Source organism: Dromiciops gliroides, chromosome 3, assembly GCF_019393635.1.
Source record: "Dromiciops gliroides isolate mDroGli1 chromosome 3, mDroGli1.pri, whole genome shotgun sequence".
NCBI classification, from domain to species: domain Eukaryota; kingdom Metazoa; phylum Chordata; class Mammalia; order Microbiotheria; family Microbiotheriidae; genus Dromiciops; species Dromiciops gliroides.
This window is the reverse complement of record NC_057863.1, coordinates 333,769,516-333,793,580: the sequence shown is the minus strand read 5'-3', so window position 1 is coordinate 333,793,580 and position 24,065 is coordinate 333,769,516. Positions and strand designations below refer to the sequence as shown.

At 38.3% G+C, this 24,065-nt stretch overlaps 1 protein-coding gene across 1 annotated transcript in view; it reads right to left on the bottom strand.

Moving 5' to 3' along the window:
* The window catches only part of FAM162A (family with sequence similarity 162 member A), a 41,607-nt gene that overhangs the window by 16,923 nt on the left and 619 nt on the right, over positions 1-24,065 (bottom strand). Inside the window, exon 2 of the mRNA XM_043997192.1 lies at positions 3,125-3,256. Coding sequence (XP_043853127.1) covers positions 3,125-3,256 — 132 coding nt within the window. The remainder of the gene's footprint in view (positions 1-3,124; positions 3,257-24,065) is intronic.

The window sequence follows — 24,065 nt, the reverse complement described above, 5'->3', positions numbered from 1 at the left end:
TTTAATAAACCTTTCATGAGTTTTTACAGTGGTCATACTTTTTTTTTTAGTTCAGACCCCAGACTTAGTACTGTATACCTTTATTTGATATTTCTTTTTATTGTGCTCTATAGCTTCTCCCTCCCTCTGAACAATCTGACTGTTCAACTGTGGTTTTTCTCCAGCTCTGTTATGTCTTTTCTTCAGGTAGGGCTAAGAGCATTGTCTACGGTCATCCTGACATGAAGGTATGATGATTTGTACAGCATAGATAATATCTGTTTGCTATAGAACATGGCACATAACAGGCACTTAATAAATACTTGTTGACTATTTCTGATGTCCTTTCAGGTAATGCATGACTGGTGTGATATAGTGAGGTGAAAACTGGCCTGGTACAAATTTAGAAGAAGAGAAAGATCCCTGATAGGAGGGGACTCATTCGTTCAACAAATGTTTCAGTCTCCTGCTATATGCACAGCTACATAAGAGGCGCTATGCAAAGGAAATACAAGACATGGTCCTTGCTCTATGTAAGGAGCTCATAATCTAGTTGGAAAGGCAAGTTATATATACATATGTGAAAAGTTAAACAAACAACATGTGATTCAAAATCAAAGGAGCAAGCTGAATGATGAGTAATGGTAATGGAAGGCTCCATGAAAGTGGTAGGACCTGAGGTACAATTTCAAGTATGCATAAAAATTTGGACTGATAAAGAAGATGAGGGAGACATTCAAGATGAAATCAGTGGTGTAGGTTTGGGAGCAAATATGCTTCAGGCTGTGGCATAGCATTCCATTCAGCTCCACAGGCATTGACTAAGGGCTCTATTTGGGCCAGACCTATGATTTCATTGTGACAGTGAAAGTCTCTAGAAGGAATCTCTTTACCAGCAAAGATCAGGCATTACTTGGCAATTTTTAGTCTCAGTTGCCTTGGGGTTCTGAGAAATTACTTTAACTTGCCCAGGGGTTTCACAGACAGTAATGTGCCCAAAGCTGGAACTGAAGCCACCTGCAGCACTTTATTCCCATGATATGCTTCTCCTCCTCACCTCAGAGTGCTATGTGAGCTGTTAGTGTTATTACATGGTTCTTACTAAAAATGCTTTCTAGGTTTTCATGACACTGATCTTAGTTCTAACTGTCTGGCTGCTCCTTTCCAGGCTCCTTAAATGGATATTCTTATATGTCAAAAAATGGGAGATCATGTTTGTGTTCAGATGAATTCACTGAAATAAAGTATAAAAACGGAAGTTAAATAATATGTTGAGTCTTAAAATTTGAGCTCTGACAAGAAGTCAGGTTTTGGAGCAAAGCTTTAGAATTCGTTTGGGGGAATAACTAAAGTCATAAGAGAACATGAATTCTTCAAAGGATTTTTAAAAAAGAGAACTAAGGATTGAGTTTTAAGAAATATTCCAAATGAGAGGATGGGAAAAGAAAACAGCAAAGGAAAGAAGTGTAGCAATGGAGATGAAAGGCAGGCTAGATTAATGCTATAAAAAGTCAAGATAGAAAAAAGTTTCAAGAAAGAAGTAGTCAATTATATCAAACCCTACAGAGGTCAGAGTAAAAAATGAGAAAAGTTTGTTGGGAGTCCTCAGAGAATTGTTTAGGAAAACAATTTCTGTAAAGTAGCAAAGATAGATTTCAGGTTTCAGATTTCAGGGGGTTAGAGTGAATGGGTCTAATTGGGGGGAAAACAGGTATGGATGACAAGTTTAAATATTTAATCTGAGAAGGCTTCAGTTTAAATATTTAGTCTAAGGACTAAATTTCATTCAGAGGGTGAATCCTGATTTGGATTGTCAAGACTTAGATTGGTAAAGAGGTTGAAACAGTGACAGGAAGAGCATGAGCAGAAGTAATGAACAAAGAATGTTTCAGGGACAGCAAGAAGACTGGACTGGTTACAATGAAATTATGAATAGTTAAGATAGAGAGGACCCTGAATGCCAGTTTGGCTGAGGTCTAATTAACAGTCAGGAAGCCTTTGTATTGTAACGATTGGAATGACGCCACCTGCTGGAGACCTACTGTAGAAGAATTCCACCCATGAAGCGAAGGTTTTTGAGGGCAAGACCAGGAGTCTTTTCTTTGGCGTCAGGAAGTGACGCGGGCGAGTGGGAGGAGGAAGGAAGAGACTGGCTCTAGGTCTCAGGCTCTTCCCTTTGGACTCTGGTGGAGAGCGGAGCTAGAAATGTGCTCTCCCTTTAATAGATAGGAATCTAGGCCTTTTTCTCTCTCTTTACCAAATTCTTATTCTCCTTAATAAATGCTTAAAAGTCTAACTCTTGCTAAAGCTTATAATTTATTGGCGACCACTCATTAGATATTTTAGACAGTTTAGCTAGAATTTTAGACCTTAACAGTATGTTGGTGAGAGAGGGCTGATAGGAGTAAAATGGTCTTTTAGATTTAATCTAGTAGCAGTGCACAGGATGAGTTTGAGCAGAAAAAGATTCTAAACTGCTGAGTGAGATGAGCAGAACCAGGAGAACATCGTACATAGTATCAACAACACTGTGTGATGGTTAACTGGACTTAACTCTTCTAAACAATACAATGGTCCAAGATAATTCCAAAGGATTCATGATGGAAAATGCTCTCCACATCCAGAAAAAAGAACTGTGGAATCCTCTGATTCTTCTTTCACAACATGACCAATGCAGAAATATGTTTAATGTGATTGTACATATATAACCTATATCAGATTGCTTGCTGTCTTGAGGAGGGGGGAGAGAGGGAGAAAAATCTGGAACTAGACATCTTGAAAAAACAAATGTCAGAAACTATCTCTATATGTAACTAGAAAATAATAAAATACTTTTATATTTAAAAAAAGAGGGGGCAGCTAGGTAGTGCAGTGGATAAAGCACCAGCCCTGGATTCAGGAGTACCTAAGTTCAAATCAGGCCTCAGACACTTGACACTTTATAGCTGTGTGACCCTGGGCAAGTCACTTAACCCCCATTGCCCCACAAAAAAGAAAGAAAAGAAAAGAAAAGAAAAGAAAGAGATTTGAAACAAAGAAGTTAGCCAGGACTGCTGCAGGGCCTAGATTTGTTTTTGTAGTACTGAGTTAATAGTTCTCAATAGAGCAAGATTTACATTATTTATATGGCCTAATCCAACTTTACCTGTAGTCTGAGATGGTGCTTTTGGAGTTTGCTGTGGTTTTGTACAAAATCCCTTTGTCATCTTCAAATCTCCTTTTCTGGCTAGCTTGAGAGAAGGAAAAACTTCTCTTTCACATAATCTCAAACAGTTTCCTGGAAAAAGAAGAAGAAATGTTTCAGAGAATTGAGTTTGGAACTGTTTTCAGAGGAAAAATGCCTATAGCTGACATAACCCATTTACAATGATACATAAGTTTTGTTTAGTTTAAAAAAAACATACTGAGTACATAAAATGATGTTTTTTAATACCACATTAGCTTCCCAATTAATATTCTCACCACATTTTACAAGATATCTTCAGTTCTTTCCTATCCCTGCCAATGTCATATGCTAATAATGTATCTCTTCTGAATAAGAGAGTAGAAGAACTCATCTCTCCCCAACTTAGTTCACCCCTCTCAAATTTTACAACTGGGGAAACTGAGCATATAATCCAGTCAGACAATCCTCTTTCCAAAATGGCTTTTTCCATTGATAGGCTGCATCACTCTTGGGAATGTGGTCTTGGGTCCCTGCAGGAGACTTGAAGCAAGTGACCTAGTTTGATTACAAGTATCAAGCAGGGGGGCAGCTAGGTGGCACAGTGGATAGAGCACCAGCCCTGAAATCAGGAGTACCTGAGTTCAAATCTGGCTTCAGACACCTAACACTTACTAGCTGTGTGACCCTGGGCAAGTCACTTAACCCCAACTGTCTCACTTAAAAAAAAAAAAAAAGAGAGAGAGAGAGATTTTTGAGGGACCAACATATCAATTTCAGGACCTACTACAATGATATCCAATAAACAAGTATCAAGCAGGCAAGACTTCAAGATCCAGGTCTACTGAGGTCTTTCCTTTTTGACCTATTTCTTTTCTGGCTAGCAACAAGAGAGTGTCTCCAGACTATGCTATGAGCCTTTTTCTTTCTGGGTAGCCATGAGGGAGTAAGTAGTAAGACTATCTAGGCTCAACTTTAATCTGGAAAATAATCCTTGTTTATACTGGAGACTAAAAGCCTTGCTTGGTAGCACTTTCCCTCTCCTTTTCCTTCTCCTCTGTTGTAAATTCACAGTGTCTTGTATCGACATAATCACAACTAGGCCTAAAACAGGTACTAACTGTAATCTACTGGTTATTGCTAGATTCATTTGTTTGGTATTGAGTTAATAGTTCTAATAATGAATATGCTTGGCAGTTCAATTTCTACTATATGTTTATTGTTGTGCTATTTCTCCTCGTCTATATGCTGCTATTATTTCTCATTAAACTTAGTTCTTGTTCTTGAACAAAAATGTATAATTATTCCAAGATTCAGCTCTACACATGCTCTATGACAAAGACCTAAATATCTTAAGACTCCTGGCACCCAAAAGACACGGGGTTCAGAAGGCTCTCTAACAGTTGGTAGATGTTAGAAGCTTCTTGGTTAATCCAAGATAACTCTTCCTTTATATATGGGAGGCTAAGAAAAATCACAACACTATTGCCATAATAATTTACAAACTTGATGATAATTTAAAAATCTACAGATATTTGCATTATGGTACTGATGATGTTACTTTCACTTTACAGAATTGGGGTAGAGGTCCTATAACTTTTCCAAAGGAAAATCCTTCTCCTGATGCAATTCAAGAAAGGGTATATAGGCATAAAGGAAAGGAAAATCTGAAGGTGTTCTAGTTTTTAAATGTTGCCTTCTCAACAAGTCCCACTGGGGGGGTTAAAACAAGATCATATGCTCAATCTCTTACTAGAAATGATTTTGTTTGATTTGCTGTATAGCTGACAGTAGGTATATTTGAAGGAATCACCTAGTCTTCCAAATCACCCAGGTTTACAACTCCAGTTATCACTGCCTCTTCTTCACCTCTCTTATGTCATCATTTGTTAAGTCTTCTTGATGCTTCTAACACAATATCTGGCATTTATCCTCTACTTTTCACTCACATGACCTGAAGCCAGGCAGCCTTCTTTACCCCTTGCCTAGACTATAATATACTGCCTCACCACTGCCTACTCCAACATAGCTACCAAATAGATTTTCCTAAATCTATATCCTGTGGTTATTAGAATTTTCCCAGGTTGTTTTTGTTCAATAACTTCAAATAGCCACGCCCCCAAACTTAATATAAAGATAATAATGAGCAAAGTAACATCCCCTCCTCTCCTCTAAACCTTGTACAATTTGGCTTAAAACCATATCATTCAACTGACACTGCTCTCTCCAAAGTTACTAATGATCTTCATTTACAGCCCAATTTAATAGCCCTTTCTGTCTTCTCTTTCTTGACCTCTCTGTAGCATTTCACACTGCTGACTGCCCTCTCCTCCTGAATACTTTCTCCTTTCTAGGTTTTCATAACACTGTTCTTAGTTCTTCCTGTCTGACTGCTCCTTTCCAGGCTCTTTGCCTGGATATTCTCTTATGTCAATCCAACTAATTGTGGGTGTCCTCTAGGGCTCTATCCTGAACCCCTCTTCTCTTTTATCTCACTTGGCGATTTCATCAGCTTCCACAGGTTCAATTATCATCTCTATGCAGATGATTTCCAGAGCTATATTTCCAACTTTAGTCTTTCTCCTAAAATCCAGTCTCACATCACCAACAACATACTGAACATCCCATAGACATGTCTAACTTAATATGTCCAAAATACAGTTTATTATCTTTCCCCCAAAACCCACTCTTCTCTTCCAATTCATCTATTATTCTTTTTGAGAGCATCACATCTTCCCAGTCACCTATGTTCACAACCTCAAGGTGGCTGACTCAACACTTTTCAAACTGTATTACATTAGTTGGTTATCTTCAGCCTGACTAATTTCATATTTGCTGTAATTTACTTCAGTTCCTTACTTATATGACCCCAAGACAATTAATGACTCAGTATTACTATAAAGCAGAAGGAATTAAGATAAAAAGTCCTTTAGAACTTAGAGGTAGGGTAAACCAAAATGTTAAGAGGTGAGAACCACATCATAAAAAGCTCTTTCTTCCCACCCATTTCTGGAGGAAGCAAAAAGAACAGAAAATGGAAAGAACAAAGGATTCTAGTACTTACCTAAAGTAATATAAAGTACTAACAAAAGTATAAATGCTTTCTTAGTGTTTAAGTATTAAAAATTTAACATTTTATACTTTGAGTGGATTAAGAAATTAACATTGGAGCATTTTTAGAAAGTGCTGTACTTGGAATATTTTGGATAAATAAATGCAGATTGTTTTTAGCACCATTAAAAAATTTCCTTTTAACTCCTAGTCATAGAATATTGGGTTCTGTAGCTGGAAGGAATGTTAGGGACATCTATTCCACTCTCCTCATTTTACAGATGAAAAAAACTGAGGCCCCGAGAAATTGTGACTTGGGTAAATAGCTGGGCCAGGATGTGAATTCAGGTCCCCCCAACTTCTGTGTTCCTATGTGAACTTAGAAAAGGTCACAATGTACTCATTCAGTGTAACTGTAATGAACTGAGGTTAAGTTCTGTTCAATCTCTTCCTATTATTTGGTTCTGCAGTTTTAAAAAAAAAAATTAGTTTCTTTAATTTTTTCTCCAAAAAAAATGGTTTTTAAGAGGAATTCAATGACTGTAAACAAAACTCTTGAAGCCTCAGGAAAGGTCCTTCACTCTGTCACACCTGGTGTGTGCAGCAATAGCAGGGACCTGTAGGATCAGGAGTTATTTCAACTCCAGTGGTAAAGGTTCAGGAATTTAAAAAACCGATATTTCCTACTACTGAGTGTGAAAAGCCCTGAATCTGCAGGTGGTCAGTGGTTCTCGGACGTGTCCTACATTCTGGAAAAAGTGTGGGCAAAGGGACTAAGATTACAATGAAACATTTGTATTTTTTCAAAGGAAAAAGGAAAAAAAGGAACAAAGTATAAAGAAAAACTTACACAGTGACTTAAGGAGTAAGTATTGTCCCTGTTTTACTAAAGAGGAAAAACTGAAGCTCAAAGGTTACTGGATTTGCCCTTGTCCACAGCTGTTAGGAGTCAGAGCCAATAGTGGAAATCAAGTATCCTGATTCCAGATTCAGCACTCTTTCCAGTGTGTGGATTGGCTTAAACTTAATCTTGGATGAATGAAGTCCATGAGCAGGTTATAGTTAGTGGCAGAAAGAAGAGGTAGGGCTTAACAGAAATGTGAAAAGACAGCAAGAAAATATTTAACTGCCTCCTTTGTTCTGAAAATACAGCCTCTTTACTAGATTTGTTTTTCTTTTTTAATATGAAAATATCTATTTAGCAAAAAAAAAAAAAATACTGGATCTGAATCAAGAGGGCAGGGCATGAGTTCAAAGCTTGCCTCTTATTAAGAGCAAGTGAACTCTAAGGAGTTCCGTTCAGCTTTGAACTTTTTGTCTCACTTGTTTTCATATGACCCACCTCACAGGACTGTTGTAAAGAAAGCATTCTATAAACTTTACAAGGCTGTATGAATCTAGTGGCTACAGTAGCTGATTCCTAGTGAGAATATCTGTTAACTTACAGAAGTGTGATCTCTTGCCTCCTGTAAAGAATACATAAAGTATCTAGGGGATGCAGCATCCAGCCTTAGACACTTACAAGCTGTGTGAACCTGGGCATGTCACCCAACCCTGTTTGCCTCAGTTCCTCACCTGTAAAATAAGTTAGAGAAGGAAATGGCAAACCATTCTAGTTTCTTTGCCAACCCCCCCCAAAACAACCCCCCCCAAAAAAAACCTAAATGAGTCACGTAGAGGAGAACATGACTGAACAAATTATTGTTAAATACATAAATTACAAAGTAATATATAAAGCAATAATAGATCATTAATTATGACATGTTTACCTCACATAATGGAAGGCATAAATAAGGTCTAGCTACATTTTGGTCATAGTTTTTTAAATGGTAATGTTATTGATCAGTTTTGCTGAATTTTTTCTTCCTCATTTTCTTTTTCTAAAAAAGTTCTTTGTTTTAAAGGATGGATCTCAGAAAGGAAGGACACAAGAGAAAAGCTAGACTATGTAACGACTATCAATAAAATCAATTTTTAAAAAAAGAAATGGTAAACCAATCATGGCTCCCCTCCCACTTTAGCATTCAGGGGAATAAGCTAGGGAACAGTAATGTCTTCATTACTAATGTCTTCATGTCTGATTTCACAATTAAGGAAGATGTTTTTGGTGCAAGGGGTTTCCAGAATACACTTGAGGATACAGTGGTAAAGAAATTGGGTCTGGTGGGGGGGATTCCTATTCAAATGGTTTTTGACCTTGTCACCAGATAATGCAGGCCTACACTTCACTAGTATTATACTTTCCTATATCTATGTTAGATCTCCCTTGGTGGACTGTAAACTCCTTATGGTCAGGGACCATCATTCCCCACTCCTACTTACAGTTAAGCTAAAAATCTTACACCAGTGGCATCTTGTTTCCAAAATATCATCAGGCAAAAATTCTACCTAAAAGACTATGTCCATGTACTAGCAGACAACATGAGATAATAACTGGTGTTATTTCTAAGCAACAAAGGAAAGAGCAAGATCCCATCATCCCATCATCCCAGTTTTCATTTTGGCCTCTGCACCACTCCAAGTATGTAGCAGTTGGTAGAGACTTAGTGTGGTGTAGTAGACACAGCCCTGGTCTTGCAGTCAGAAGACCTACATTCCCACCCCAACTCTACCACTGACTGAGTGCGACTTTGGTTGAGTCGTCTCCCTTCTCTGAGGCTCAGCAGTTCCCTCACCTGTAAAGTGAGACTGATGTTACTTGCCCGTCTCACCTCACGGTACTGGTAAGCAGTGGTAGAATGAAAGGATTAAATGACAAAATCCAGGTCTCAGAAGAAAGCAAAAGCCTATGTGAATGAAAGCTGTGATCATTGGGAGATTGGAACATCAGTGAACCAAGAGCTAGGACATTTCCCCCTTGGAGGCTGTTTCCTTAGTTTTCTATCACAGGGGCAGCTAGGTGGCGCAGTGGATAAGGCACCAGCCATGGATTCAGGAGGACCTGAGTTCAAATCTAGCTTCAGATACTTGGCACTTACTAGCTGGGCAACCCTGGGCAAGTCACTTAACCCTTATGGCCCTGTGCCTCCCCCCCCCCAAAAAAAAGGAAATTTAAAAGCTATCTCTTGCAAAGGGCTAGCCAATTCAGTTCTGTTTTGTAAACCTACCAGGGGGACAGCAACAATAACCTGTTTTTCTGTAATAAGCAAATGAGATAGAGATTCCAGCAAAATTATCTGTGATTATTTACTTTTTTGCCTTTGTATCTTCAATGCCTAGGACAGAGCCTAGTGCATTAAAGGCACTTATTGTTGGATGAACTGAAAAGAAGAAATTTGACTGACCAAGGCCGTCTTTAAAACTGTACATTGATACTCTGATTACTTCATTGAGTACTTTGTGAAATTTTAAATTAAACATTCCTGGAACATTGACCTGCTCCTTTTCTGAAGCACTGGCAAAACACTCTAAACTTGCTTCCTCTCCAACCAAGCACATGATAGTCTCTCCCTTCATCCAGAAGGCCACCGAGAACGGACAGAGCAGTCCCAGGGGAAGGGGCCCTTTCTTCCTTATCACATCTGACTAAAATTCATATTTTCCAACTTGTCTGTTGGCCCTCATTAAATGACTCACAGAAGTGGAACAGCTACAGAAGCAGAAAAGTCTGAGAGCCACAACCTCTTCCTTCTTGACAGCCACCCAGGCTAAAGGAGGAAACACTTTCCTTTAAGGAGAAGGGATGGGTAAAAGAAGGGATTCGAATTTCAAAGCTGTTGGCCTTGGGACCCACTCACCTGAACAGAGCAATCAGTAAGGAAGCTTCCTGAGAGGTAGCCTGAATTACTATGTTTGAACTCCCTATCATAATGACTTGGGCTAAAATAATATATTTATCACAGCACTTTAGTTTATACGGTGCTGACCCAGGCTCCCCTTTCTTTTCTCCTGTATACTCTGAGACATGAAAACTTAGCCTTATCAGGTCTTAGTTTACCAATTTGTAAAATGAGGTGTTTGCACTCTATATTTATTATCCCCTACTTGGAAGTCTCATAATTGAAGCAAGGATTTTCTGTGTATCCACATTCTTTTCAATGGGTACTTTTGTGCAACTACAATACTATGAAGATCTACAAAATTTTTGAACAATAAAGGGGGTCCCCATCCTCAAATAGGAGGGGAATTACTAGATTAGATGAAGTCTCTTCCACTTCTACATCTATGATTCTATGACCTATAAATAAAGCAGAGAAAGGACTATGTATAATTATACAAATCACCACTGTTTGTGAAAGTCCTATCAATCAGATCTACCAATCCACTTTCCCCTGAGATCATTAAAAAAAAAAAAAAATAACCTGGCAGGGGCAGCTAGGTGGCGCAGTGGATAGAGCACCTGCCCTGGAGTCAGGAGGACGTGAGTTCAAATCCGACCTCAGACACCTGACACTTACTAGCTGTGTGACCCTGGGCAAGTCACTTAACCCTCATTGCCCTGCAAAAAAAAAGAAAAGAAAAGAAAGAAAGAAAAAGAAAAAGAAAAAAAGAACCTGTTTAGATTTCTTTTGAAGGATGCTGGAAGTTTTCATTTCTAAGCCTTTCTGTGTTAATAACATGAATCAAGGGCAAGTAGGTGGCATAGTGGATAAAGCACTGGCCTGAATTCAGGAAGACCTGAGTTCAAATCAGGCCTCAGACACTTGACACTTACTAGCTGTATGACCCTGGGCAAGTCACTGCTGTGCAAAAAAAAACCCAAAACAGAAAAAAACAACAACCCCAAAACAACATTAATCAAATCATAACTTACACAAAAGAAATATAGACATATTTAATCACCTTAGATATGTAATGAAACGATTGGAATGATACCACCTGCTGGAGAGTTACTGTGCGAAAGCTCCGCCATGAAAAGAAGGCATCTAGGGCAAGCCATGCAGGCTTTCCTTGGCATCAGGAAGTGGGTACTGTCAATCAAGGCTACTAGTTAATTAGCTTGAAGATATGTGTGCATGTGAATGGGATGTTGCCCATTTCACAGGAGGCTTGTGGGATGAAGGAAGTGTGGCTCACTCTCTTTCACCAGGACTCTCGTGGAGAGTGGAGCAGGATAATTGTAGCTCCCCAAGATAGACAGCTGAATCTAGGTCTTTTCTCTCTCTCTTCACCAAATTCTTATTCTCTTTAATAAATGCTTAAAAGTCTAAACTTCTTGCTAAAGCTTATAATTTATTGGCAACCACTCATTAGATATTTTAGACAGACTAGCTAGAATTTTAGCGCCTTACAGTAATTCATTCATCTTTTAGTGCTGCTAGGAGAAGTTGGCAAGGATAATGCAGAGGAAGCATATCCAAAAAAGAGAGTAGAAATAAAAGAAAAGATTAAAATGTGATTTGGGGGGGGGGGGGGCGAGGAGTAGAACTTGTGAATATATGAAAAAAAAGAATATGACCCATACAGTTCATTTTGACAATAAAAGCAAACATTTGTATGAGTAACTCACATAAATGTGAACTACTGGATCATAATGCCATATATTAAGAAGTGGAAAAGGCACCATAGAGATCTAGTCCCTAGCTTCTTAAACTATGGGTCGTGAAAAATTTGGCAACAGTAAAACATTATGTATACCTATTTTACATACCTATATACCCAGGGTCATGTAAAAATCTCTCAGGCAAAAAGGGGTCTCAAATGGAAAAAGTTTAAGAAGCCCTGATCTAGTCCAACCATCTCATTGTTGAGATAAGAAAACTGAGACCCATAGAGGTAAAACAACTTGCCTAAGGACACAGAGATAACTGGCAGAAATGCAATTCAAACTCAGCTTCTGTCACCCCAAATCCATCAATTCATTGTGCAACATGGCCTCCTTCTCACAGGTATGCCTATTCCTCAAGTTTTTCTTATTGAGACCCTCAATTAGACACCAGAGGCTTTCTGAATCTAATTTTTTAATTGCATTCAAATATGTTATGTGCTAATTACAAAACAATTATATTGAAAAATAAAGTGAAATCAACACTAAAGGTCTGCATTAGAGAAGTAATTTTAAGTTCTATGTAATCATATCAAAAAGAAAACCATTCAACAAGACAAAGAAGAGTGAAAAGAAAAACTAAAGATCCGCACTTCTGAATTTGATTTTTTTTTTTACTTGTCAGAAGGACAAAGTTCTTGAGACATTTCAGATTAAGAACTGTACTCTTGTGAATTACAATAAAAATAGAACCCTTCAACCTTGAGGCTAAATGAAGGTGCATCTCCAGTTTGTGCTCATTCCTCAGGCCACTCTGCTCTGAGCCCTGCTGCCTCTTTCTTCCTAATATATTTTAAAGTTCAGAAGCAGCACTGCCAAGCATGTCTCTTATGCTGTGATTGGGGAAAAGGAGTTAGTCATGTAATGTAGTCAGACTTAACTCTGACCCTTCTCCACCAAAAATCCTGTCTCCAGTCCTACACTACATTTGATTAAGTTGGAAAATCCCTTGAAATCCTTCACAATTCCAACCTTAATCACAATCCAAGTTTGGGATGAACAATCTACACTCTAGAAAATACAGAAATGCACACACAGAAAGACTGAGTTATAAGTGTCCTCAAAGAGTCATTTTAATTCAATAAGCTTGGGTAAGATTTTGGTGGGGCAAGGTGGAGAAATAGGGAAAAAAAGAGGGTTTGGACCTGTAATTTCATTGGTATAAGGGTACATACAATGAGGATGCCCATGGTTATGTAATTTATAATATCTTAGAAAGATGCTTGGAGCACCCATGGAGACACACACACACATTTATACTTTAGCTATCTCCTACAGAGCCTAGCAATGCTAAGCACTCAGTAGGCAATCAAGTATTTTTTTTAAAATACTAAACATTTTTATTTAAAGTTCTGAGTTTCAAATTTTATCCTTCCTTCCTTCCCTCCCGAGACGTAAGCAATCAGATATAGGTTATACATGTGCAATTTTGTAAAACATTACCACATTAGTCATTTTGTACAAGAAGACGAATAAAAAAATGAAAGTGAAAAATTGTATGCTTCAGTCTGTGTTCTATCAATATCAGTTCTTTCTTTGGAAGTGGATAGTATGCTTCATCATTAGTCCTTTGGGAGTGTCTTGGATCATGGTATTGCTGAGAATCACTGTTCTTCATCAAATAATATTGCTGTCACTGTGCACAACATTCTCCTTGCTCTGCTCACTTCACTATACATCGGCTCATACAAGTGTTTGCAGGCCTTTCTGAAATCATCCTGCTTGTCATTTCTTATAGCACAGTAATATTCCATCACCATCATATACGACAGCTTGTTTAGCCATTCCTCAATTGATGGACATTCCTTTGATCTCCAATTCTGAGCCACCACAAAAAGAGCTGCTATAAATATTTTTGTACAAATAGGCCTTTTTCTTTTTGGGGGAATATTTTTGTGATATAAACCTAGCAGTGGTATTGCTGGATCAAAGGATATGCACAGTTTTATAGCCCTTTGGGCATAGTTCCAAATTGCTCTCCAGAATGGTTGGATCCATTCACACCTCCACCAACAGTGGATTAGTGTCCCAGTTTTCCCACATTCCCTCCAACATCCAATTTTCCGGTTTTGTTATATTTGCCACTTTAATAGGTGTGAGGTGATACCTCATAGCTGTTTTAATTTGCATTTCTCTGATCAATAGTGCCATCAAGAATTTTATTGATGTTAAGTAGGTATATGGTTTCCTTGGAGGGGAAAGAGGGAGAATAGAAAATGGGGGAAGGTAAATGGCTAAGTAGGAAAAAGTAAAAGTAGAAATTCATTAGGTGACAGAATATGAGCTGGAAGATGGTAAAGCATGGCAGGATATCAGCTACAATAGTACTTAAAAAAAATCCTATTAAATTCAATGTTTCTGTGTAGCAGCTTATTTCTTGTGACATATAATCTTCATGCTGGGTTATAACAATCTGGGACTGACATTTCACTGGTTCATATTTTGTTTGCAAATTAATGAGTGCTCCATGGCTGGAGAGAAGCCAGCATAAACTGTTTGAGTCTGGAGAAAAAGTGAATCAGGAGCGTGGGAATCACTGCTCCCAAAAGGAAAAAAAAAAGGTGAAAAACTACTGGAAAACAACTTCCAGGCAATTTTAATGGAGAACCTATTAGTGGTCCTAGGAGAGAACGGTTCATTACACTCCCATGCATCTATACAGAATTCTCTTCTAATCCACAGATAGATGTATACACTCACCAACACACATACTATACTTGAAAGATTAAAAAAAACGTAAGAGGACATTTCACTTAAGTGGATTAGATTACATGCAAAATACAAATGTGTAGTATAAACTTGTGAGCAAATGATGCTAGGTAGTTATTTTATACCTATTTACTACAATGGTCTACCACATTGATTCTGATACCTTTGCAGAGTGGGTCCAGAGAGGGAATAAGGGTTACTACAGATAGATTTCCACTTTAATAAAGAGGTTTTTCAATTTCCCGTAAGATAACAGCATAGCGATGCTTTGTTTTTTTGGGTTGTAAAAAATTCAACCAAATGAAATCCTTTGGAGATATATTTATTTACTAGTCTCCATCCAATCGAGGTTCAGGGGAAAACTTTTATATTTAGGATGACGTATGAGTAGACTTAATAAAAAAGCCATCTTAGCCTCAACCTCCTTGACCTTTTTGTTGATGTTCTCCTTCCTTTCACTAATGCTGGAACATCCTGCATCTCTCTTTTGCTCCACTCTTCCCACTTCCTCCTCTTTACCCATCCAAATTTTATTAGTCTTCAAAGCCAAAATCAAATCCCCACCTCTCTTATGAGACCTTCCCCCATGACACAAACTAATCTACCCATGTTCCTTAAAGAGATAAAGTCTTTGAACATACTAATTTTACAAATGCCAATGTGCTATCTTGTCCCAAACTAGCATTTGCCCAATTTACAGAAATGGTCAGTCTGAGCCATGAGGATCAAGACATTGTTTTTATCCTGGCAATGGTCATATGACTAAACTGAGCAGGGAGTCAAGGAGAGAGCTATTTCTAGTGCTGCTTCATTCTGTTCTTCTCTCATGCTGGAGAGTAAAGGTGTCAATCACAGGGCCTGTAAACACTCCTGTGCACAGCCTGAACTAGATTAAAATATCACAGGGAAATGTTTAACAATATAGATAAAAACACAGATAATGTTAATATGTGGTTTTCTAAATTACTATGTGGCCACAGGATGTTTTTGTTTTTGTTAAGTGATATTTAAGCTCCCAATCCAGCCCACAAACCACTGGTAACCCCTCAGATAAGGAAAACCCCACAGCAGGTCAGTACCTCTTCTGCAATTTATAGTTTTAGAGAGTTGCTTAGCACCCTGAGAGGGTGATGTTATTACTCAGCCAACATGCAAGAAGCCAAACTTGAACTCATGTCTTCCTAACACCTAGACCAGCTAGTTATTATACCAGTGTTCCCCTCTGTGAGCTGAAATGGTATCATTTATATAAAAGTCAAAGTCATGTGGCATGATGAGGATCCTGATACTGAAATATTGTTTAACCAATTCTTAGAGACTTTGTGTCTTTGTTCTTTACCTGGATTTTAAATATCACAAAGACTAAAATCAAAACAGCCCTTCAAGGAACTTACACCTACAAAGTAGATCTAGAGAGAGAGAGAGAGGGTGGGGAGGGTTGAGGGGAAGATCAAGAAAGTCCTAATGTATAAAAAAGAAAGAAAGAAAAGAAAAAAAAAAGAAAGTCCTAAAATAGGAGATGACATCTGGGCTCAACTTTTGAGGAAGAATTCTATAAGAAATAAGAACTTTAGATGGGAACAGATGAAATGTCACATGTAAGGAACATCTAATAGTTGTTTTATTACAAAATCTTCTACAAAACAAGGCAGCTACCAGTAACAGTTAATGGTACTGGACTTGGGAGCTGAGTTCAACTCTTACCTTAGGCAAGTCACTTAGGCTGTCTCAGTTCAAGTGTAAAAAGGGGGAGGGGGCGTTCATTAAGGATCAAATGGAATACTTGTAAAGCACTATATAAATGCTAGCTGTTATTATTCAAAATGAACCTCCAGGGTTTTAACCTCATCTGATTATTTCTAGCCATTGTGTCTCTTCTTCAGAAGGAAAATATTATGATTATCACCTGCATCACTTTCTTATCAGTGGCAGCCCCATTAACAAGAAGATTATTCTACCTAGTAACTTTTGTAACACCAGAATGATAGACAGAAAATTGGAATTTTAAAATTCCAAGTCCAATTTCTGCAAATTCAGTCATTTTATTGATTGCTTTTTTTCTTCCAGGGTCCTGAAAAAAGTAAGGGGTCAAGGGAATTTGAATTTTGAACTCTCAGGCTTCAGTTTCAATCAATGTCCTTTTTTTTCCCTATTGAACCAAGACTCACTATTTTTCCCATCATTCTAATTCAGTGGGGAGATGCATTGTTTATCTTCCCCAGATGTGGATAGCAGACTTTTTAAAATGTCCAAACTCATTTGGAGAGTTGTCATTTCTAACTGGACTTTAAACTACAAGCTAGGAGATTTCAGGAGAAAAACATTTTACATATTACAAGCTGTTCAACCTGCCACAGAACTATAAAATATTATTTCTAACAGGACCTGTCTTGGACTAGAGGTGGGAGAATTGAGGGCAGTAGCAAGCAAAAGAGAACAGAGATATGGGGATTATTATAGACAGAATAGTGGGGATGAGGAATGGGATAAGACAGGATGAGAAAGGCCTGGGTAATGAGTGTTTTCAACAGTTCCCCCCTTCCCCCAGCTACTCTTTCACATCAAGGAATTATTAAATCAACCTCTCTTGCCTCCTATAGGTATGCAATGAAAACTCTTCCAAAAAGTTGACTGTAAGACCTTTGTGGGCTTGGATTGCTTTGGAAAAATAGGCATAATTGGGTAAAATGGGGTTGTTTTCAAGTTTTGCTCACATTCTGGGTATGTGTGTGTGAAAAAGGAAATCAGTGAGATCTGAGCAAGAGGTTCATTGCTGGTCTCCAGCTATTTCTTCTAGGTAAGGAGACTTTAAATCATAAATGTATCATATTTATTCAAATTAATTTTAGAAAGCATAAAAGCATTTCATTCGTGAAAAGCATAAATCATCTTTCCCAGTCACCTTTTTAAGTAATCATGAGCATTCTTCGATCATTTTCATTCACTCTCCTTTTCTGTGAATTTGTAGGCAGACTTTTCAAGAGGTTAAGAAGCATAAGAATTACCAGATACATAATGGGAATAAAACTGCCCTAGGAGTCAGGAGATCAGTGTCCAATTCCCAGTTCTGCCATAAACCATGACCATGGACAAGTCCTTTAGTCTCTCTGGGTTCTCGTCTATAAAATGAGGGGTTGGATTTATTGATCTCTAAGGATCCCACTAATACTAATGTTTTATGACTATGACAAACGTTGTCCAGGCAAAGGGAAGTCATCAGTATTTTTACGTGAGATCTCTGCTCTTCCTCTGGATCCCAGAAGTTGAAACACTCTTCTTAGAAAGATCAAGCTCTCAGGCATCAACTTCGAGGTCTGACCCTACAGAGCTCCTGAGGCTTCTCCCTTCTCACTCTCAACAGAGTTGGTTAACATTTTCTACCAGACACAGATATCCCAAGTTTCCTGGGTTGATGAAGAGTACACATAATGAAGTCCCTGGAGATCTTGTATTGTCCTAACTAATCAAGGTCCTTTATGGCCATAAAGGACAAGGGTTTAAGGGTCAAGAGCAACTTATGTTAAGTTAATCATGAAAAAAAAAAGTATTATTTAGCAGTCTCATTTATTTAGCAACTTCTCCTTGATGCTCACAACATAACCTGATTAAGTCTTCCTTGCAGGCTTGAAACCTTAGTATTGTATCACCTTGTATTTTACATATTCCTGTTCTATTGCATGGCCCATACTGATGAGACTCCCATTATGATAAGCTTCCTTGTCTAACACTAAGCCCTAGCACCTAGCTTTACCCTCTTATTGTGATCTGACTAGACTTACTGCCCACAACATGACCACTATTGTCTGAATGACTGTGTCTTGCCTAGCACATTCTTATTATCAGGATATGAACTCTCTTGTGTTCTCCTAACTGTGCTGAGTTTTAGCCTGGGCTGACTCAAGATTTTGCCTACTTGTGTCATTACCATGACTTATGCTGATATCCTCCCATTTTGCCTTTAACTATAAATCTGAATCACCACAAAGAGGAATGACTTAATTACAACAGATATCATAAGATTACCCTAGTAATAGCATATAGGAATGAAGGGAGAGGGTATTCCATCTCAGGTAGGAGATAAGGGTCTAAACCAGGTAGTAGTTGTGGGAATAAAAACAGACAGAAGTTAGTAAAATTGCAAAGAAAAAATGGACAGAAGAGCTAGACTATGGGTTACTTTTGTGGGATAGCCTGGGAATCTAATTACTATTCATAATCTTTTCATGGGAAAATTATTCCAGAATTCTAAAATTACTTATGAGAAACATTGGAACATAGCCCACTTCTAAAAGCTGGGGACTCCTTGTACTGGAGAAAGTCTGTTAATTAAACAGATTTGATCCAGAGTCAAAATACAAGTCCAGGCAATTCTTTTTGGCTTCCTCACTAATGCCCAAGTTTAATTTCCACAGTGGCTGTTCCAAAAAAATTTTCTTTTCAGCACTTGCTCTCATTACTAATAAGATGATTATTATAACTCTTTACCAAGATATCAAGAAATCTGAAACCATGACATTCCCATTCATATTTTTCACCTAAGCACAGCCTTATCTTTGCATCTGTCCTCTCATCTTTCCCTCCATAAGCTTAGAAGAGGAAACAACTCTCCTTTGCTCTAAAAGATCCTTTCTATCTTTCTTTGGACTCACATCCCTTTTAACTACTATACTATAAGTCAATTCCACTTAGAGGTTGCCCCTTACTACAAACTCTTTCCTTTTCCAACCTCCCCATTTCTTCCTAAATGCTCAGGCTGGAAAATTTGAATCATCTTTTCTCCTTTCCATGAAATAGCCAATACATTTTTAAAAATCTGCTAAGATTCTTTTAAAGTATTTCAATGGACCTACTGTGCTGGTCTGGGCCCTTGTCACCTCATGTTTGAATTATTCTAATATCCTAGCTGTCTTTCTCTAGTCTCTTCCCATTCCAATTCATCTTGTACAAAGCTACCAGGTTAATAATTCAAATACATTTCTGTTATCATTTGTTTAAAACAAAACAAACCCATACTGCCAAACAGATTAAGTCAAAATTCCATCTGGCATTTAGGGACCTCTGTCAACTGGCCTCACATTAATTTTCCAACCCCGCTGCCTACTTAAAAACCTAGGATTTCTGCTTTAGCTCCTCATTCTCCTTTACCATTCCCCTCACACCTTGTATTCAGAACTGCATTTGTTCATCCCCTTCATCATTCTGCCTAGAACTGCTCTCCAATCTGACATTTTCTTCAAGGACCTGTCATTTCATTGGTGTGGGTATTGGTAGTTTTGCTAAGAGTTAGCCAGTCATTTATTAAGGCATTTAATAAGAACCTATGTATCAATCCTCACTGCCCTGCAAAAAAAAAAAAAAAAAAAAGACTAAGTCAAAATGCAGCCAGTGGGGAAGGGTCCTTATGTTTAGTGACCCCATTTCTATTTGAGAAGATGGGGCTCATTGGGAAAGATCCTAATGTTGGGAAAGACTGAAGACGAAAGGAAAAGAGGATGGCAGAGGATGAGATGGATAAATAGTATCATGGAATCAATAGAACATGATGAACTGTGACAGACTTCAAGAGGTAGTGGAGGATAGTAAGGCCTGGCCTGCTGTGGTCCATGGGGTCACAAACAGCCAGACATGACTGAACAACAGATCAGATTCAATAGATCTGTAAAGCTCTTACTACAGTGCTTGGTACAAAGTATGGGCTATATAAATGCTAGCTATTATTATTATTATTAAAATAATAAAATAGAATTATTTTCCTTGCAAGGGCTCTAGTAGCCAGTTAACTGATGGAGGAAGAGGAATCATGAAAGTTCTTAAGTCAATGACACTTGAGCCGAGTTTTGAAGGAAGTTATGGATTCTAGGAGTTGAAGGTAAGGACAGAATATTCCAGGTGGTAGGGGATGGGTTGCCAGTGTATGAGGAAGTGCTGGTATGCTGATTAGGAGGCAAGGAGAAAGTTTCTCTTCCAAAACATAGTCCCTTGAGGAAAACTCAGGTGCCTCTCTGCCTCTCCAGTAAGGTATTTCTTTGGCATGAATTCTGAAATAAGCTAACATGGTACTATAAGGTTTGCAAAGCACTTCACAAATATCTCATTTGATAATCACAACAACTCTATGCTCTTATTACACCTATTTTACAGATGAGAAGACCTAGGCTGAGAGGTGAAGTGCACTGACTATGGTCATACAGGTAATGAAGTAAGTGGTCACAGGCAGAATTTGAACTCAGGTCTTCCCAAGTCTCTCCAGCATTTTATCCACTAAGCTACCTAGGTACCTCTGGAAGCCCTCAAGCCTTCCTCAAGTGATGCTTGGTCAAGAGAAGTCAGGTCCTGTTTCAGGTACCCAGAATGAGGCTGTGAAATAGACAACAGCCGTGCTTGTGGCTAAACCACAGATATTTCCTGAAACTCACAAGAGACCAATCCCTCAGGGTCCTGGAAAACCTGGTGCTTATTATTAATAGGTAATTCTTCCTTGAATAGCTGACATAAATGCAGGAAAGATCTGTGACAGTCAAGATAGGAACTGCAGGCATGGAAGTTTCCTCCAGCAGTTATGTCCTAGGACTTTGGAGTTTTGTGAGGTAGGTACAAAGAGGTGAAGTGACTCACAAAGCATTAAGTTATTAGTGACAGAATTGGAAGCCAGATGTTCCTGGGTTTATTTTGCTCCTATACCTTTCATTGATTAAGGTTATTAGCACATTAAAATTAATTTCACAGGTGTGTTAGCATTACAGGATCAGAGAGTCAGGCTCACCTAAAACAAACAGGGATAGGGAATTGTGTGTGGTAAAGGTTGGTGCACTACTATAGTAGGAGAAAGGTGTAAAGGTGTGGTAGACAGTGGCTGGACTTAATCAAAAATGCCTGTTGGACACTAATTGGCTACAAGTCTAAGTTTTCTTATTTTTTAAAATAGGGATAATACCAGGCTAAATGTGTACCTCATGGTTAGGTACACATGGTTAGGTAAGAATGTATGCAAATCACTTAGCAAACCCAGTATGCCATAAAACATAAGGCATAATTGTTTAGGACTTCCACTGAACAAAAGGAAGTGATGCTAAATTGCTTAGTAAGTTTGGTAATACTCTCACTTTAATGGTTATTGCTAAACAGTTTTAAGGGAGACTCTAGAATCCCTTCCAGCACTCAGTAGTTTCTTCTGGCAAGAGAATGACCCATTTAACAGTTTTAGTTTCTACATTTTTATGTCTATTCTAAGAAATCAAAGTCTGTTTTCATTACATGATCTTAATTAGTTTTAACACAATGATCCATATGCAGCAACACCACCGCTCTTCCCACCAAGAGAGCAGTGACCAAATTATGTCATTACCAGGGTTTTTATTTCTAAATGCATCACTTTTTTCCTAGCTAGCAACTTATAGTATATTTCCTATTCTCTGTTCATACAGACACACCCAAAAGGCAAATTACCCAAGGGACAAAGGCATTAGGGCAAGAAGTCATATTTCTAAAACCACTTACCAAATCTGTCACTTAAAAAATAGACACCACTTTGGGGGACAGTGCATACAAGCACCGGCCCTGGATTCAGGAGAACCTGAGTTCAAATTTGGCCTCAGACCCTTGACACTTACTAGCTGTCTGACCCTGGGCAAGTCACTTAACCCTCATTGCCCTGCAAAAAAAAAAAAAATAGAGACCACTGACTTTGCTTTTCAGTTCTTTTTCATGGGCAGCTAGGTGGCCCAGTGGATAGAGTGCCAGGCCTGGAGTGAAGAAGATTCTTCTTCCTGGAGTTCAAATGTGAACTCAGACACTTACTAGCTGTGTGACCCTGGGCAATTCAATTAACCTTGTTTGCCTCAGTTTCCTCATCTGCAAAATGAGCTGGAGAAGGAAATGGCAAGCCACTCTAGCATCTTTGCCACGAAAACTGTCAATCACTGATCCAACCATTCTGGAGAGCAATTTGGAACTAGGTCCAAAGGGCTATAAAGCTGACCCAGCAATACCACTATTAGGTCTTTTTCCCAAAGAGATCATAAAAATGGGAAAAGGACCCACATGTATAAAAATATTTATAACTGTTCTTTTTGTGGTGGCAAAGAATTGGAATGCCCATCAATTGGGGAATGGCTAAACAAGTTGTGATATATGAATGTAATGGAATACTATTGTGCTGTAAGAAACGATGAGCAGATGGATTTCAGAGAAACCTGGAAGAATTTACATGAACTTATGAGCAGAACCAGGAGAATATTGTACATAGTAACAGTAACATTGTGTGATGATCAACTGTGACAGACTTGGCTCTTCTCACCAGTGCAATGATCCAAGACAATTCCAAAAGACTCATGATGGAAAACGTTCTCCATACCCAGAAAAAAGAACTGTGGGTTCTGAATGCAGATTGAACCATACTGTTTCTACATTTTTGTTTTTTGAGGTTTTTCCCTTTTGTTCTGATTCTTCTTTTACAACATGACTAATGCAGAAATAAGTTTAATGTGATTATACATATATATAACCTATATCAGATTGCTTTCTCTCTTGGGGAGGTGGGAGGGAAGGAGAAAAATTTGAAACTAACAATCTTATGAAAACAAATGTTGAAAACTATTTTTACACGTAACTGGAAAATAAGGAAATACTTTTATGATAAAAAAAGAAAGAAAAAAGGAAACTCAAATTGTTAATGACTGCTCATTAACTCAAAAAACCAACCACTAGTAGACAGTTCTAGCAGTTAGAGACTTAAATTTTAAATGAGTTAAAAACTAGAGACTTAAATTTTAAAATGAATGGAAACCCGACTAACCATGACTTCTCATTAGTCTGAGGTCTACATTCTGGAATTACACATGATAAGAACAATAATAGCATTTAAATAGCATGTTAAGCACACTTTACAAATATAATCTCATTTGAAACTCACAATACTCCTGGAAGTAGGTGCTATGACTATCTCCATTTTGCAGATGTGAAAACTGGGGAAAATGGAGGTTAAGTGACCTGTCCAGGATCCCACCACAGCTAGTTAAGTATATATCTGATGATGAATCTGAACTCAAGTTTTACTGACTCCCGGCCCAGGCCTGACCTAGCTTCTCCAATAGTTTCCCCTCCGTGCTTCTATATGACAAGCCCTACTTATTCTTGATGATAATGATGTTCTCCTTAGTGTATTCTCCCCCTGGGTCAACAAGCAATTGTCTTATGAAATGGTTTATTCCCCCTAACCATTTTCCTGTTTGTCTTCCTCTATACTGGCTAGCTTGCTAAAGCCTCTCTTAAAATGTGACACTGAGGACAAAACGTTTACAAGACTTCTGACGTGGTCTGATCAGTGTTCAGCTCGACCAGATCATCTTCTTGCTGATCAAAAAACCTCTGCTGCTTAAAAAGGAACAGTACATACTCACTTGCATATATGCAGCTCTTTATCTCAAGGATATCAAAACACTGATTCCTTGAATTTATTTCTAACGATGCTAAAAAGAACAATTCACGTTTACAAGAAGCTTCAAGGTTTACAATGACCTTTTCTTACTTTCAACTGCATAAGGTGGATATAATTCAAGCACAGGGGTCCCCATTTCACCAATGCCATCAACGCAAGGGCACAGATGAGGTGACCAACTTAGGGTCACACAGCCAGCAACTGGCAGAACTAGACTCAAAGCCTGGATTCCTGAATTCAAG